The sequence below is a fragment of the Cotesia typhae genome, unplaced genomic scaffold (genome assembly GCF_013202065.1).
Source record: "Cotesia typhae breed Kobodo isofemale line unplaced genomic scaffold, CoteBio_Ctyphae contig_44, whole genome shotgun sequence".
NCBI lineage: Eukaryota > Metazoa > Arthropoda > Insecta > Hymenoptera > Braconidae > Cotesia > Cotesia typhae.
In genome coordinates this window covers 2,999,581-3,017,306 of record NW_027423753.1, presented here as the reverse complement: position 1 = coordinate 3,017,306, position 17,726 = coordinate 2,999,581, and the positions used below count along the sequence as shown (strand labels likewise).

The following is a 17,726-nucleotide window of genomic DNA, read 5'->3' as shown; positions in this document are numbered from 1 at the left end:
ATAATAATAATAATAATAATAATAATAATAATAATAATAGTATTATAATGAAGAAAAATGAAAAGAAGATATAGAATGAGAACATGAAGATAGTACGTTAAAAACGTATTGCATGAGGCAGAATGAAATACAGGTGAAACCATTACTGGGATCGTGCACGAAGAAAGTGTGGACTTCGTGTAACTGATTATCAATACTAATATAGAGTATTAATTTTGTTTTTTTTTCTTTCGTAAATAACGATGTGAAAAAGGCGGGATTAATTATTGGGAAGTTATATTTTATATTGCTTCAATAGATTTTTTTGATTTTTGCAATGAAAAAATTTTGCAATGTGGCAGTTGTTTGAGACTAAAATTTTGAAAAATAAAATTTTTAGAAACATTCGAAAGGATTAAGTATTATTAAAGATTTTTTGTGAGTTTTAAAATTCTGTTTTGCCTGAAGACAAAGAGAACCTACAAAATTGCTATAACTGAACTGGCTAGAAGCGAAATGTCTAGTGATTCATCCTAGTATTTTGTCTAGAGTACAAAATTGCTTTATAGAAAAAATAACAGTCTAAAGTAAAAAGCAATTTTTACTCTTATTTTCAGGCTGATAGAAAAATTTATTTATTTTGATAAATTAATTTATTTACAATCAGTTTATTATTTTATTAAGTTTAAGGATTTATTTTAAACTTGTAATTAATATTTTTTTGTTCTAACAAAAAATATTTATCAGTACACATTCGATTAAAAGGCTAAACTATGAAATATTTTCACACAATTAATTTACTTTTACTAAAATACAGAATTCCATGTTATAATTGTTTCAATTAACACAATAACATAGAAATATATTAACAATAATTTGTTACTAAGTATTTCTAATTAATGATTTTCTGTAGAGCTAGTTATGAGTCTGAAGATGATAATTATTGATTGTTCATTACCTGTAACACAGAAATCTTAGAAATTGTACTTTTTTTATAATTTATTGTGGTTATTATTCAATTTTTAATTATATATCAATTAGCTTAGATAAAGCTACCTATTTTTTATTAATTTACACTTTTCAGGAAACAAATATTCGGTAATTTCTTAACTTAGTTGTTTTAAAATCAACATTATTAAAGAGTAGGTAATCATCTACAGTACAACCTGGTTAGAAATTATATTTATTTCTATTTTCTACTCACTGTTTGTACTGAATTTAAAAGAATGATTTTCATCCTAAAATAAATATTATTACGGCAGTTTCAAATTTTTTTTCTGAGAGAAGATCAATGACTAATATTTCTCTCTACAAATTGAAAAATTTAAACGTTAATAACTTTTTTATCAACAGAAGATCTATTACAATATTCTTCTCATCAGTCGATGTTGAAAAAAAAAAAATATGAATGTTAGTACTAGACCGACCGTCGGTCAGTGGAATCTTTATATTTGCTCCAGAAGAAAAGCTGGAGTGCCAACATTAGTTAAACTAATTTAGTAACTGTCCATCTTTTAATTTAAGAATGCTTTAGTATCATATCAAAATTTGAGATTCGAGTTTTAAATTAGCGATGAAAATTAAAATTATAATTATTTTTATAAATAAAAAAATAAAAAAAGTTTTGTGAAGAGGATTGCTTTAATAGCCGATCCGTTCTTTTTCTCGCGTCGCACTCACTGCGACAAACGGTACTATTTTTGTTGCACACATGATAATGAAGCTATTAATTTATTTTTCTTGTAAACAAATGAAAATTTAAAAAAAAACGCTATGCTATAAAATAAATCAATAAATAAATTTATTACGCAGCAAAGTGTTTTTTTTTCAAAATTCTTCTTTTTTGAGAGAAACATAAAGCTGCAATCGTAAAGATCGGCTGTTAATATAAAATGATCGACTAAACTTGAATTTGCGCATTTTTAATTTTTTCCATTTTTTAACAACATTTTATTCTTATTTTCATTAAGCAATGTTAATTTTAGAATTAATTTGAAAATGATCTAAATTACAAATATTATAATTAAAAATATCGAAAAATCATTTTATCAAGCCAAAAGTTTTTTTTATCATAATATATCATTTTTGACAGTCACATAGTGACTTTCGGGAGCTAGTAATTCCCAATAAAAATTTTTTTTACATATAAACCTATATCATAAAATTTTTTCACAAGTTTAGACTTTTGATTAATCAATCTCGAAAATCTTGAAGAGGAGTGATAAATAAGGACTAAAAAAAGAAATATTCATACCATAATTTACAGTCGTTTATTATTCATAACTCTAATAAAAAAGACTCGGATCATGCGACATAACGTTGGTGAATGCAATGATGGAATTTCGCACCTATATTTACGTCTCGGGGTACCAACATCACGTGGCATAAAAACCGATCGTCTTTTTTATTATTTTCAGTATTTATAACTCTTAATTAATTGAATTACATTGCACTTATAAATGTCATTTGACTTATTGCCGTTGTACAATAATAGTTTACATTAATAGTAACAATAATAATTAATAATAATTACACATACAATAATTAAATACATTAACAATAAATACTTAAAATTAATCCTATCCACTCAGATATTGAAAGATCACGACGTTGACGTTTTCATCTTTCATGCATCAAACAGGAATATTTATATTACTTTTACATATATAATAAGATTTTATATTATTTATAATAAAGAAATAATTTTAATAATGACACATCGAATAATGTCATAAATAAAACATTTTTCAAAATCTCTTGGCTATGGACAAGCCACCAAAAATGTGATAATTAATTATTAATTATAAATATAAATGATTAATGAGCTTCAATGGATAGATAATAAATGAGCAGTAATTTTTAAAATAAATAATTAAAGAGGATCTTATCGTAAAAGTTGATTGTTCATAGAGATTAAGATTTTTCCATCGTTTGCGATTACGCATTAACGATTATTTAAACTGTTTGACTAGATTTTACACTCGTCCTTTTATAAATTTATAATTTATCATAATAACTTATATACACGGTAACTTTAACCAAAAATTAAATAATATTTGATAATCAATCATCGAAAGCTGATCAATTCGCATTCTACTTTACCTTCCACATCAGCTTGCTAAATCTTTTTAGCTGACCATAAAAAAGAAAAAAACAATTGATCTAAGATAGAATTCTAGAAATGCTTATTTAAAAAGCTTCTTGGCGTAGTGCCATATTCGGAAAAAGTATTCGTCCTTTCTCAGAAGACGTGCGCGCGCATAAGAACTTATATCCGCATCCATATTGTGATCTCGGAGCCAAGAACTTGTGTTTTCTGTGCTGTAACTCACGGATGCTGTTTCCCCTCGCTCTGTTGCTTCGGCGATTGGTTCTATTACCGCTAAATCTGTCAAAAATAGTCATAATTAAAATTCTATTCATAATTTCTTACTTTGGAAACTTTTTTTTGATCATGGAATTAATTTTTACAAGTAATAAAAATGAGGTCAGAAAATTACCAGATGCAGGAACTATTTTAACGGGTTCATCAGACTCAAGTGGTTCACTGAATCCTACTTCATTTCTCGCATAAATTCTCATAAGGTATTCATGGCCTTCTTGGAGATCACGTACGTTGAGCTTTTGAATATCTGCATTAACGCGGCCGACTTCTATCCACATTGTCTTCTTTGTATCTCTTATTGCAATTTTGTAAGCTTCTAATGGCGAACCGCCGTCAGACTCAGGCCGTCCCCATTCTATCACTACAGTGTTTGCAGCGATCTGTCTGATTTCTAGTGGTGCTGTTGGTGGTGATGGAACGTCTGAAAAATTTGAATCATTAGATTAATTAATAATTTAAAAACCCATTTTTTAAAATCAGCTGAATCAAAATTGTCCAAGATTTTTTGAACTTCCAAACAAGAGTAATATATAAATTTTATCCACTTACTTGCATGAGTCTTCAGTGTAACAGGCTCAGAAATGGTCGGCGTACTGAGCCCTATACTGTTTTCAGCGAATATTCTGAACAAGAACTCACTTTCCTTGAGATTTTCGACGCAGTAAGAATGTGTTGTTGCGTCTAGTGTTACTACTTTTATCCATTTGGATCCTTTGCCAATAAGCGGCCTTTTCTCAATCACATATCCTGCAAAATAAAAGCATACATGTTTTAACAACCAATTTTAGGCTTATTAGATACTTCATTTTTATATTTTAATTATTTAATCCAACGTACCAGTTAGTTCGGAGCCTCCTGTGCTTGCAGGTGGTGACCAATTTAGAGTTACACTCTTACTAGTTATGTTTTCCACGTGGAAATTGAGCGGACATGATGGCGGCGCTAAAAGAAGGTCATAAATTAATATTGTGTTTCACTTATTGTTAAAGAAGTTTCAAAATCAGCGATGGGTTAACAAGCACTTACATTTACTAGCAACTTTTTTAGTTGGAGGGAAGATTCCAAGGAGAGCGTAAAGCGATTCTTCAGTAAATTTGCTTAATACTGTATTTAAGCATAAGCATAAGCATAAGTTAGCAAATAAGCATCTATGTTTGTAAAAAAAATTATCTGGTCTGATGTAACCAATTTTTATGTCAGTTCATCATATCAGAAAATTTTTTTCACGGTTGATTATTATTTTTAAAGCATTTACACTAAAATACTTACTGATTCGTTTTCCTGTGACAATAGGTTCCTCTGACAAGTACGGAGGGCCTGTACCAATAGCATTAGTAGCCGTTATCCTGAATTCATAAGCCGCGTCTGTCTTCAAATCCGATACACTGATATAAGTGATGTCTTCTTTGGTAGTGCCAACTTTCGTCCAGCTCTTCTTACTAGTTTCTTTCATTTCCACGTTGTACTCAATGATAGGACTGCCTCCATCGCTTTCAGGTGGATTCCACATAATAGTAAACGACGTCTTGGTCATCCCCGAAACTTCAAGTGGTCCTTGAGGCGCTCCAGGTTTGTCAAACGTCAATTTCATAGTTACCGGCTCGGATTCCAAGGGTTCTGACGGTCCGACTTCATTTCTTGCAATTACCCTGAATATGTACTCAATATCCTTGTTAAGATTTTCAATTTCATAAGTCAAAGTTTCTTCCGTGACTTCAGTTATTCTCGTCCAAGTTTTCTTGGTCTTTTCACATTTCTCTATGATGTACTCGGTGATGTCATAGCCACCGTCATCTTTCGGAGGCTTCCATTGAATAGTAACGCGGTCATGCCTGATGTTCTTAACGACCAAAGGTCCTTCAGGCTTACCTGGTTCTCGGCCAATGATAAGCTTTATTTCAGTGCTAGCTTCACCGTGAGTATTGACCAACTTCAGTGTGTAATCACCCACATCTTTCTCTTCGACTTTCTTGATAGTCAAGGTAGCAGACTCTTCATCGCAAGTCTTGATGATCCTCTTGGACTTGACAATGACGCGGCCATCGACGGTCCACTCGTCAGTTGGCTTAGGAGCTGCTGAGAATCTGACAGTCATATCAACATCATGGCCTTTCTTCACTCTGTACTTCTTCGGTGACTCTATCGAAATCTTGGGTGGAGCTTCGACAACTTCTACCTTCAATCGCGAAGATGTTTTGACATTCAGCACGACTGCACTATACTCAACAGCGTCATCTACACTGCAATCACTGACGATCAATTTCTTGACTCTGCCCTCGTCGATTATCGTGTACTTGGCAGACTCCTTGATAGGAACACCTTTCTTGAACCACTGAACAGGCACGTCAGGTTTAGACAATTCAATCGTGAAGAGCGCGTCTTCATCCAGAGGCACTAGAGTTACGTCAGGTAGTCGTCGGATAAAGTCAATCTCTGGTTCTTCTACGACAAGTCGCGCTGCGGATGTCTGTTCTCCAACTTGGCAAGAGTAAACTCCAGCATCTTCAGAAGTTGCCTCGTATATCTTCAATTTTTGACGTTTGCCATCAATTGATAGGCTAACATGTTCAGAAAACTGAAGCTCTTGTCCATCCTTGAACCAACGGACCAGAGCGTCACCTTTAGTCAGCTCGATGTTGAACTTGGCTTTGTCACCTCGTGCTATTCTGACGTCCTTCATCTTTGTTATTATCTCAGGTGGTAATTCTATAAATTAATTAGTAGTTAATCATTAATATTAAAATACAATTAATTGCCAGAAATTTTACTTGAGAATATTATCATTCAACTTACCGACAACAGTAACTTCTGCAGAACATTCTTCGTCCAGCAGAGTGCAGCTGTATTCGCCTTCGTCATGCACAGAAGTACTTCTGATAAGCAATTTTCTAACTGATCCATCTTTTACGAACTCAATCTTATCATCACGAGGTTTCAAAGGCTCGCCATCCTTCTTCCAAATGACGTCAGCAGTTTGCGAAGTGATTTCAACTTCCAGAATAGCAACCTCTTTCTCAATCACCTCAAAGTCCTGTAGTTTCTTGACAAATTCTGGCTTGGTGGCTGTAAAACGAGTAAACATTAATATGAACTTCCCAAACTATCGTAAAAATAAAAAAAAAAGTAGTACAAAATTATGCTTACGTTTGACTTGAACAGTACAAGTAGTACTTTGGTTCTTGACAGTGCATTTATAAGTACCCTCGTCAGTGACGCTTGTCTTCTTTATAACAAGCTTATGAACACGGCCTTCTTCGATAACTTCACGGTGATCCATGCCACTGATTTCTTTGTCATTGTACCACCAAGTCGTTGACATTGTGTGTGATGTTTCGCAAGTTAGTTCAAGTACTCTGTACTCATCAACAGACAATTCTTCGGGAAGTTTCTTGGTAAACGTCACTCTGGGAACGTCGACAGTGACTTTAGCACCATGTGATGCCTTTCCAACTGGGTTGCTTGCAGTGCATTTGTAATCTCCGGAGTCAACTTCAGAGTCTGCGTTTTTGATTTCTAGAGTGATGTTCTCACCGTCGTAAGTTTCTTTAATGTTAGGAGACTTTCCTAATGGCTTGTTGTTTCTCAGCCATGTTACTTCTGGTACAGGATTGCCAGTAACTTTGGCGACTAATTTGAATGTTTCTTTTTCAGGAATTGTAAGTTCTTGGAATCGTTGCGTGAAGAGTGGTGGCTCTGGAGCGCCACTGGGCGTTTCTAAAATTTCGACATTTTATGATTAATAAAAATTCTTCGGTATTAAATACAGGCGACTATTACCTTCTATTGTAATAACCGATGAAGTGTTAATTGTTTGCTCAATCAAAAGCGTTTGTTTAGTGACGCAAGTCCTTGTACAGACTGTTCGGCAGCAGAATTTACAATAAGCTTTTCTGTCTACTTCATAAGTAGGTTTAACCGCTCCCGAAAGCGTATCGCTATCAGAATCGTAGGAGGATGTGTTAGGATCGAAGGTAGAATTATAAATTGTGTCACAGTTAGATTCTGAGTTGTCATTATTATCGTTTGATCGTGGTTTGGGATCAACAATAGGGATGGCTTCAGCAATCAATTCACTGATTGTACCACAATGAGAGCCAGAACAACAACCATCTTTGCAAGAAACGTCTGTGATAGTGCCACAGTGAATGCCATCACTGCATATCTTAGAATCGGAAGAGGGATAGGAGTTAGTGGCTGAATTGCTGATCGTACCACAGTGTGATCCAGAACAGCAACCTTTCTTGCAAGAACCATCAGTGACTGTTCCACAGTGGGAACCATCACAGCACGGCTTGGAGCCACTGATTGTGCCACAATGTGATCCAGAACAGCAACCTTTCTTGTAAGAACCATCAGTGACTGTTCCACAGTGGGAACCATCACAATAAGGTTTAGAGCCGCAATTTACGGAATCACTGACTGTGCCATAATGTGATCCAGAACAGCAACCGTTTTTGCAAGAAGTGTCTGTAATTGTTCCACAGTGAGAACCATCACAGCATGATTTAGGATTAGGATCATGGATGGAATTGCTAGCGGTTCCGCAGTTGGATCCTGAACAGGCATTTTTGCTTGTTGCTTCTGAAATGGTGCCACAATGTGTTCCCTCACAGGCGGGTTTAGAAACTGCAATAAATGTTAGCAAAGCCAAAAGCATTAGCGATTACAGACGAATCCTTCTAAGAGTGCTTTCGTTGACAGGATACATTCGTTAAAGATTCGTTACAATATTCTCCTACTTTACTTTCAGAGAATAAGTACGCATGATAGAGATTAGAAGAAGTAGCACCTTTAATGAGGATCCTATCCAGAGAAAGCACCTTTAGAGGATTTTGGCTGTAAATTTTTTTTATATAGCATTTTATCACCAGTGACATTAGTGGAAAGTAAAAAAATAGCTTTACCTTCTACAGTAAGAGTAGCTTTAGTTTCTGCAGTACCCAGATCATTGGTGGCGACGCAAGAATACTCTCCTTTATCGGAAAGTTTTGGCTGAATAATTGTCAAAGTATTGACGTCACCATCTTTGGTCGGAGTTAATCCTTTAAGAGGTTTACCGTCCTTCAACCACGTGATCTTTGGAGCTGGAGTTCCAACGATCTGCGTAGACAGAACTACTGTTTCTCCTTCACGAACGACGAATGGTTTCAGAGGCTCCAAAATTTCTGGTGGTTCTTGGGCGCCAGTCTTTACCTTCAGTGGAATCTCAATAGACGCTTCACCTTCTCGATTCTTTGCAACGACTTTGTATCGTCCTTCCTGCTTCTTCGTAACCTTCTTGATCTTCATGACGCTGCAGTACATGTGCATATCACTCTCTGTAGCAACGACAACATTGTCTTTGCTGATGATCTTGGTATCTTCATAGTACCAAATAATCTCGGGCTCAGGCACAGCCACCAATCGGCACTCCAGAATGACGTCGGTGTTTTCGTCAACGCATTTTGCTTTAGGTTTGCGGGAGAATGTTGGTGGTATTCCTTCGAGAATGTCGGCTAATGATGATTCGCGGGATAAACTCTTGCGCGAGTGACCTGTCATGTCGGAGCCGTGATCAGAGAGTGGAGCTTCTACAGTAAGTTCTGTTGTACTTGAAGCGAATCCAGCTGCGTTCTTAGCTACACACGTGAACATTCCAGCGTCTTCTGGGAATACTTCTCTGATGATAAGCGTTGCAACGTTGTCCTCGTCATAGTAGATTTGGAAGTCGGGAGAAGGTTTTATTATTGCTGTTTGTCTGAACCAAGTGATCTGCGGTCTTGGTAATCCTTCAACTTGACACTCAAATTGAACTGTGTAACCATCAGGGGTGTGGATTGGTTGGAGTTTTTTGACGAACCTCGGCGCTGATGATTCGTCACCTGGTCCAGGTTCTAGAAAATAGAGTGACTTAGAATATCTGTGTAAGTTTCAAAAATCCAAAAGTGCACAACTCAAAATGCTCATTAAATTTTTGATAAAAAAAACTTTGCTACCGTATGAATCGCGCAATTTTGCCATTGAAATAATAATAACTTTATCTATGATCACTTACTCTCAAAGACAGGAAGTTTATCGATTTTCTCATGAAGCTTCCTTTGCAGATAAATAGTGTAATGTTCTTCATCGAGAAGATATTGAGCCGGTACCCATCCTTTTTCTTGGGTCAAATGTTTCTTAACAAACCACCAGTCAGTATTGGTGTGCTCTAAAAATTTGAATACAACATTTCCATTAGAAGACTTGCTACTTATTATATAATATCAAAACATTATCTTGAAAGAATAATTATTTAGTTACCAATAACATAAACTCTTTCTCCTTCCACCAGATTAATGGCTTCGTCAGTTTCCGCAACGTATGAGCAAATGGAGAACATTGTAGCGCCATCGTGGACACTGTAATCTCCTTCATCTACAAGAATATCGCTCAGATAAAGTCTCTCATTTAAAAGGGTAAGTAGCTTTTAAATTTTCTAGTAATTACCTTCTTCATAGATGTCACCTTCTCGAGTGATACTGAGACTGGCTTCTTCTGCGAATGATTAAAAACGAACATTATCAAACAAATGCCAATTAAAAAAATTTAATTTCTTAATTTAAAGCATTGATATTAAAAGCATCAGTGTCAGTCGCTTATGCCGGTCTATCTTTCTATTGAAATAATTAGATCATGGAGGATTATTAGGTTAGATGTACTCACTTTTATACTACCCTGTTTATTTTAATGTTACCTTAAGATATGAGTCTCAATAAAGCTTGAAGCAGTTGACTGTATGCAAGCAGATAAATATAAAAACAAAATATTTCCGAACCTTCTTCAAACGTTGATGTACGTCGTTTGGATTTCAATTTCAGTGCCAATGATTCATCAGTTTCTTCTACAGAATACTTTCGCTCTTTCTTTAACTTAACCCTGACATCATCCTCGTCAATTTGCTCGACAGAGTATGGACGAGGCTTCTTTTTCTTCCTGAGAGGTAGATTATATTGATCTGTTTCCAATTCGCTGATACTGTACTCTTCTTCCGAATCATAAATTATTTCCTCAACAATTGGTTGACCATCGTCTTCGGGACCTTGAATAATGCGGATAGTTTCCTCTCCACCTTCTTCATGGTACGTTGGAGCGCGTTTCTTAGGCTTAAGACGAACTTTACCAGACATTGAGATATCTTCCTCCTCATAGGTGTTAAGAGATATTTTGAATTCTTGTTCAACGTCTTCTTTAGTCTTTGTCGATCGAGGCCGGAAGGTCACTACTTCTGTTTCGGTAATTTCTTTGATATCTGGACGCTTTTTCTTGGGTCTGAGCTTCCGAAGTGTTACGTCTTCGCATATTTCTTCTATCAGCTTAGGAGCTTTCTTTGGTGGTTTGCGTTTGATCGTGAATTCTTCTACAACTTCTTCTACTACTTCTTCCGGGCCTTCTTCGACAACCTCCTCGGTTTTTTCAATGACTAATTCAGCTGCAGCTTCGTCGACAGTTGTTTTAGAAACTTTTCTCTTCAATTTTATGTCTGTCGAAACGTCTTCTGTCTCAGTGACTTGGGCCTTGGCTTTTGGTTTTTTCTTTATTGTTATTTCAGTATCTTCAGCATCCTCGATTACTGGCTCTTTCTTCTTTGGTTTCTTCTTCAAAGTCACTTCTTCAGTGATGTCTTCCTCCGGTTGTACCACAGGCTTCTTTATTGTAACTTCATCAGCAGCTTCTTCAGTTACTGGTTTCTTCTTTGGTTTCTTCTTCAACGTTATTTCTTCAGTAACATCTTCTGGTTGTTCTTCAGGTTTCTTAACGACAGGTTTCTTTATTGTAACTTCATCAGCAGCTTCTTCAGTAACTGGTTTCTTTTTTGGTTTCTTTTTCAACGTAATTTCTTCAGTAACATCTTCTGGTTGTTCTTCGGGTTTTTCAATAACAGGCTTCTTGATTGTTACTTCATCAGCAGCTTCTTCAGTAACTGGTTTCTTTTTTGGTTTCTTCTTTAACGTAATTTCTTCAGTAACATCTTCTGGTTGTTCTTCAGGTTTTTTAACGACAGGTTTCTTTATTGTAACTTCATCAGCAGCTTCTTCAGTAACTGGTTTCTTTTTTGGTTTCTTTTTCAACGTAATTTCTTCAGTAACATCTTCTGGTTGTTCTTCGGGTTTTTCAATAACAGACTTCTTGATTGTTACTTCATCAGCAGCTTCTTCAGTAACTGGTTTCTTTTTTGGTTTCTTCTTTAACGTAATTTCTTCAGTAACATCTTCTGGTTGTTCTTCAGGTTTTTTAACGACAGGTTTCTTTATTGTTACTTCATCAGCAGCTTCTTCAGTTACTGGTTTCTTCTTTGGTTTCTTCTTCAACGTAACTTCTTCACTAACGTCTTCCGGTTGTTCTTTTGGTTTTTCAACAACAGGTTTCTTTATTGTTACTTCATCAGCAGCTTCTTCAGTTACTGGTTTCTTCTTTGGTTTCTTCTTCAACGTAACTTCTTCACTAACGTCTTCCGGTTGTTCTTTTGGTTTTTCAACAACAGGTTTCTTAATTGTCACTTCATCAGCTGCTTCTTCAACAACTGGTTCTTTTTTCGGTACCTTCTTCAATGTAACTTCTTCCGTAACATCTTCTGTAACTTGAATCTCTTTCTTCTGAGGTTTTATAACAACTACTTCCTCGGAGACTTCTTCAGGTTCTTTTTTGGGCTTACGTTTAAATGTGGCTACTTCTTCTGGAACTGGTTCCGGAGTCGAAATTTCCGCAACTGATGGTTTTTCCAAATGCATAGGTATACTTTCTTTTCTCTTCTTGGATGACTCCCATTCAATTTTCTCTGGCATTGGTTCTAAAACCGGTCGCTCATATTCAGGCTCAACCCATTCTTCCCAATCTGCTTTCTTCGGTTTCTTTTTTGTTTTTGTTTTCTTCTTAATTGTAACTTCTTCTTTAACTTCTTTAACAACCTTTTCAACTTCTTGAGGTGCAGGTTTCTTAATGGTCATTTCATCAGCTGCTTCTTCTGTTTTTGGCTCTGGTTTTTTAGGAATAACTATTTCTTGATTGACCTCTTCTGTTGGTTTTTCTTCTTCCTTTGGTACCGGCTTTTTGATAGTGATTTCTGCAGGGGCTTCCTCAACTGTAGGCTTCTTCTTAGGCTTCGTTTTGAGTGTCACTTCTTCTGTGACTTCTTCAACTTTTTCTTCCTCTTCAGGAACCGGTTTTTTTATCACTATCTCCTCTGAAACCTCTTCTATTTTTGGTTTTGGCTTATACTTCAATTTTTTGGTAATAGTCATATCTTCAGTAACTTCTTCGACTACTTCTGTAGGAACAGGCTTTTTAACAATTATCTCATCAGCTGCTTCTTCAACAACCGGTTCTTTTTTCGGTACCTTCTTTAACGTCACTTCTTCTGTTACATCTTCAGTAACTTCAATCTCTTTCTTCTGTGGTTTTATGACAACTATCTCCTCAGCAACTTCTTCAGGCTCTTTCTTGGGCTTTCTTTTAAACGTGGCTACTTCCTCGGGAATTGGTTCCGGAGCCGACACTTCTGCAACTAATGGTTTTTCCAGATGCATAGGTATACTTTCTTTCCTTCTCTTAGATGGTTCCCATTCTATCTTTTCAGGCATCGGCTCTAGAACAGGACGTTCATACTCGGGTTCAACCCACTCTTCCCATGCTTCTTTTTCTTTCTTCACTGGTTTCTTCTTTTTCTTTTTAGGTTTTTCTTTTTCTGGAACCTTTTCTTCGACCTCTTCTTCTGGTTTTGGAGGACTTGGTTGCGGCTTAATTTCCAGTTGAGGAAGCTCTTCAACACCTTCTTCTTCGGGTTCACCCTTTTTCCAACCTTTGAGCGTTATCTTCTCTGGTTCTTCCTCAGGTTTTGGTCTTTCGGGTATACGGAATTTGACCTCTGGCTGTTCTTCAGGTTCCGGTGGTTTTGGAACACCTGGAACAATTGGTACCTGTTCAATTTCTTGATCTGGCTTTTTCTTTGGTTTCTTGGGCGGAGGTTTTACTTCAACCTCAGGTGTAGGCTCTTCAGGACGTTCTGGCTCTTCTGGAACATATTTTTCCAATTCAGGCCTTTCAAAGTCCAATGGCTTGAAGTCTTCATGTTCCAATTTAACTGATGGTTTTCTTTCTTTTTTCTCTTTGGGCTTTTCTTCTGGTTGTTCTTTCTTAGGCTTTTTCGGTTGTTCTTCTACCTCCTCTAATTTCTTTTCTGGAACTTTCTTTAATTTTATTTGTTCTGAAACTTCTTCAGGTTTTTCAGGAACTTTACCTTTACCAATAACCAACGGTTTAGGCTTCTCTTCTTCTTCTTTCGGTTTCTTCGCTGGCCTTTCATAAATTGATTTATCCTCAATTTTTTCAAGTGGAACCTTTTTCAATTCTTCAAATTCTTTATCTAACTTTTCTAACTCTACAACTTCTTTTTCCGATAATTTGATCTTCTTCATTTTTTTCTTGATAACCTTTAACCCTTCCTCAATATTCCGTGAGAGAATTCCAGACTGAACGGGATTTGGTTCAATTTCTGTCAGTTCCGGGTATTGCAATTCTGGTGGATAATCTCCATGGAACGTAATACGACTCTTCAACATAAATTTCGGCAATTCAACTTTCGGGGCTTCCTTCCTTTCAACAGGTTTTGCTTTCTTTAATTTAACCGTTCCAAATTGAACTTCTTCTTTCGCCTCTGAAAATTGAAGCTTTGTTGCCTTGTGTGCCGTAACTCTTTCTACTTTCTGTGGCACAAGTTTCTGAGGTATTTTTATTTCCGGTTTTTCTTCTTTTTTCTTCGATGGCTCCCATTGAATCTTTTCCGGCATTGGTTCTAAAACTGGACGTTCATACTCAGGCTCAACCCACTCTTCCCAATCCGCTTTTTTAACTGGTTTTTTCTTTTTGGTTTTCTTAACTTTCTTTTCTTTAACTTCTGTAGTTTCTTCGTCCAATTTTTCTTCGACAACTTCTTGAGGCACATGACCGTTTACTTTTTCTTCCTCTACCGGTTTCGCTTTCTGTTCTTCAGGCTTTACTTCAGGGAACTCTTCAGCCCTTCTCGATGGAATAATTTCAGTAGTGACAAGATTTTCATTGAAAGTGACTGTTTTCTCAGCTTTTTTCTTCTTTTTCGGTTTTTCCTCAGCTTTACTAACTGGAACTTCTGAAATCTTTGGTTTCTCTTCTTTTTCAGGAGCTATTTCAGCAGCTGCTTCTTCTTTCGGTTTCTCTTCATCCGGAAGTTCTTCAATCGTAACACCAGTGACAACTTCCGTCGTCTCCAAGCCTTCCTTAGGTGTGATAACCTTTTCTGCCTTTTTCTTTTTAGGTTTTTCAGGCGTGACTTCTTCTACTGTTTCCTCAACTTTCTCAACCTCTTCTGTCTTACTTTCTTCTGGTTTCTTCGGAGCCTTTTGAACCTTAACCTTGCTAACTTTAACTTCTTCGGGCTTGTTTTCTACTGGAGCAGCTTTGTTGTCTTTCGGTTTCTTTTCTTTTTCAAATTCTTCCGGAGCTTCTTGAACAATTACTTGACTAACTTCAACACTTTCAATGGGTACAACATCTTTAGTGGCTTTCTCTTTCTGAGGTTTGTGAATAACAATTTCCTCAATGATTTCTTCCGGCATGCCATCTTCATTCACAACCGCTTTAACTTTCTTAATAACCTTCTTCTTGGTTGTTTCTATGACTTCAACAATCTTCTGGTCCTCCATAATCTTTTGCTCTTCTTTCGGCTTTATCACAACTTCCTCTACAACTTCAGCCACTTTGTCCTCTTTGATAGACTTTCTCCGCTTCTTTGTAACAATTTTTTCCGGCGTTTCAACAGTTTCGATGACAGTTTCTTCTACAGGACCCTCGAGAACATCTGTAACTGTAATAGTCACGGTACCAAGTTCATCAACAATTGAATGAGCACGTTCTTTCTTCGGTTTGTGTAAAACAATGTCTTCAATAGTCTCTTCTGGTACTCCATCCTTTATCGTAATAGATTTTCGTCGGATAATAGTTTTCGTTGGAGTTTCTTTGATCTCAACAATTTGCTGTTCTTCCATCAGAATTGCTTCTTCTTCAGGCTTGTGAACAACTTTCTCTACGACTTCAACAGGTTCGTCCTTTTTAGCTGGTTTCTTCACCTTAGTAACTCGAGTCTTCGGTGTTTCAATAATTTCCAATACCTCAACTTCACTAACTTCAACCGTCTGAAGTTCATCAACTACCGTTTTAGCTTTCTCCTTCTTCGGTTTTAGAAGTACAATCTCTTCAATAGTTTCTTCAGGTGTTTGGTCATCTCTCGTAATGGCAACTTTCCGCTTGATAACAGTCTTTTCTGGAGTTTCAGTGATTTCTACTATTTGTTGTTCCTCCATAGATGTTGTTTCTTCAACAGGCTTTATTGTCACCTGTTCGATTATTTCAGTTGGCTTATCCTTGATCGATGCTTTCCTTGTCTTGACTGTTCTTGTTTTAGGAGTTTCTACAACTTCAATTACTTCGGTTTCGGTGATTGTTGCACAACCAAGCTCGTCTATAATAGCTCTCGCTTTCACTTCTGTTGGTTTCAAAACAATAATCTCCTCAATAGTTTCTTCTGATGTTTGATCCTCTCCAACGGTAGGGATTTTTCTCTTGATTATCTTCTTCGACGGAGTTTCTGTGATCGCAACAATCTGTTGTTCTTCCATAAAAGTAGTCTCTTCCATCGGCTTCATAGTTATTTCTTCAGTAACCTTTACTGGTTCATCTTTCTTCGCTGGTTGCTTGGTCTTGACCACTCTCTTAGTTGGAGTTTCTACGATAACAGTCACTTCTTTTTCTGCTGGACCCTGAAGAATTTCAGCCTCTATAATCTTGGCCATTTCTAGTTCCTCAATAATAGGAGTTGCTTTTTCTCTAGCTGGTTTGTGGATAACAATTTCTTCAATAGTTTCTTCAGGAACACCATCGTCGCGAACAACAGACGTTTTTCTTTTAATGATTTTCTTTTCCGGCGTTTCAGTAATTTCTACAATCTTTTGGTCTTCCATAACTTTCTTCTCTTTCTTCGTTTTGGTAATTACTTCTTGAATGATTTCTTCCGGCTTGTCTTCCTTGATAGACTTTCTCTTTTTCTTTACAACAATCTTAGATGGAGTTTCTACAGTCTCTATGATAGTTTCCTCCACTGGACCTTCACGAACATCAACTTCTCTGATAGTAACAGTGCCAAGCTCATCAACAATCGAATGAGCGCGTTCTTTCTTAGGTTTTTGAATAACTATTTCTTCAATAGTTTCTTCAGGAACTCCATCTTTGATGGTAATAGATTTCCGTCTGATTATTGTCTTGGTTGGGGTTTCCTTAACTTCAACAATGTTTTGCTCTTCCATCAAAGTCGCTTCTTCATCCAATTTGTGAACAATTTGCTCAACAAGCTCTTCAGGTTTATCTTTCTTCGCTGGTTTTCTCATTTTAGTGACCCGAGTCTTTGGTGTTTCTAAAATTTCTAATACTTCAACTTCACTTATGCTAACAGTTTCCAATTCATCCACTACAGGTTTAGCTTTCTCTTTGGTTGGCTTTTTTAATACTATTTCTTCTGTTGTCTCCTTCGTTTCGTCGACTTGACTTTTAACAGGAACCTTGAGAACTTTTGGCTTTGTAGCTTTAGCAGTATCCAACTCTTCTACAACAGGTTTCGCTTTTTCCAACTGTGGCTTTTTAAGAACAATCTCTTCGATAACTTCTTCAGGAACTTTATCATCGCGAATAACAATCGATTTTCTTCTGATGATTGTTTTCGTAGGTGTCTCTGTAATCTCAACAATCTTCTGTTCTTCCATAATCTTCTGCTCTTCAACTGGTTTGATGATGACTTCTTCAACGACTTGTTCAACCTGATCTTTGGTGGTCTTCTTTTTCCGCTTCACAGTCCTTTGAGTAGGCGTTTCGACAGTTTCAATTATTTCTTCCTCCACCTTAACCACCTTTTCCGGCGCTTGTCTAACTTCGACTCCCGTGACACTTGCAGTTTCAAGCTCTTCAACAATTGGCTTGGCTTTTTCTTTCTTAGGCTTAAGTATAACGATCTCTTCGATGACTTCCTCAGGAACTCCATCGTCTCGAATGATAGATGTTCTTCTCTTAATGATTTTCTTCTCTGGAGTTTCTTTTATTTCTACGATCTGCTGCTCTTCCATAAAGACTGAATCTTCTTTAGCTTTTTCGATGACTTCCGTGACTATTTCTTTCTTCTTTCCTTTTTTACTTGGTGTTTTCTTCTTAGTTATTATCTGGGTTGGTGTCTCAACTATCTCGATGATTTCCTCCTCAACAGTAACCGTAGATCTGGGTCTCGTGTCTTTTACTTCCTCGATAAGATCCTGTTAGCAAATTGAGTGAG

General features: G+C 36.4%; 1 protein-coding gene across 5 annotated transcripts in view; it reads right to left on the bottom strand.

The window, feature by feature from the left end:
• Positions 1–2,230: 2,230 nt before the first annotated feature.
• The window catches only part of Sls (sallimus), a 94,665-nt gene continuing 79,169 nt past the window's right edge, over positions 2,231–17,726 (bottom strand). For all 5 annotated transcript variants that reach the window (XM_074244853.1, XM_074244859.1, XM_074244855.1 and 2 more), the window contains 12 exons: positions 10,158–17,706; positions 9,830–9,877; positions 9,644–9,757; positions 9,399–9,551; positions 8,269–9,237; positions 6,509–7,078; positions 6,158–6,427; positions 4,634–6,070; positions 4,202–4,306; positions 3,914–4,111; positions 3,480–3,785; positions 2,231–3,367 (listed from right to left, as the gene is read on the bottom strand). In XM_074244853.1, the coding sequence (XP_074100954.1) occupies positions 3,165–3,367; positions 3,480–3,785; positions 3,914–4,111; positions 4,202–4,306; positions 4,634–6,070; positions 6,158–6,427; positions 6,509–7,078; positions 8,269–9,237; positions 9,399–9,551; positions 9,644–9,757; positions 9,830–9,877; positions 10,158–17,706 (11,922 nt within the window). In that variant the 3' untranslated portion in view covers positions 2,231–3,164. The remainder of the gene's footprint in view (positions 3,368–3,479; positions 3,786–3,913; positions 4,112–4,201; positions 4,307–4,633; positions 6,071–6,157; positions 6,428–6,508; positions 7,079–8,268; positions 9,238–9,398; positions 9,552–9,643; positions 9,758–9,829; positions 9,878–10,157; positions 17,707–17,726) is intronic.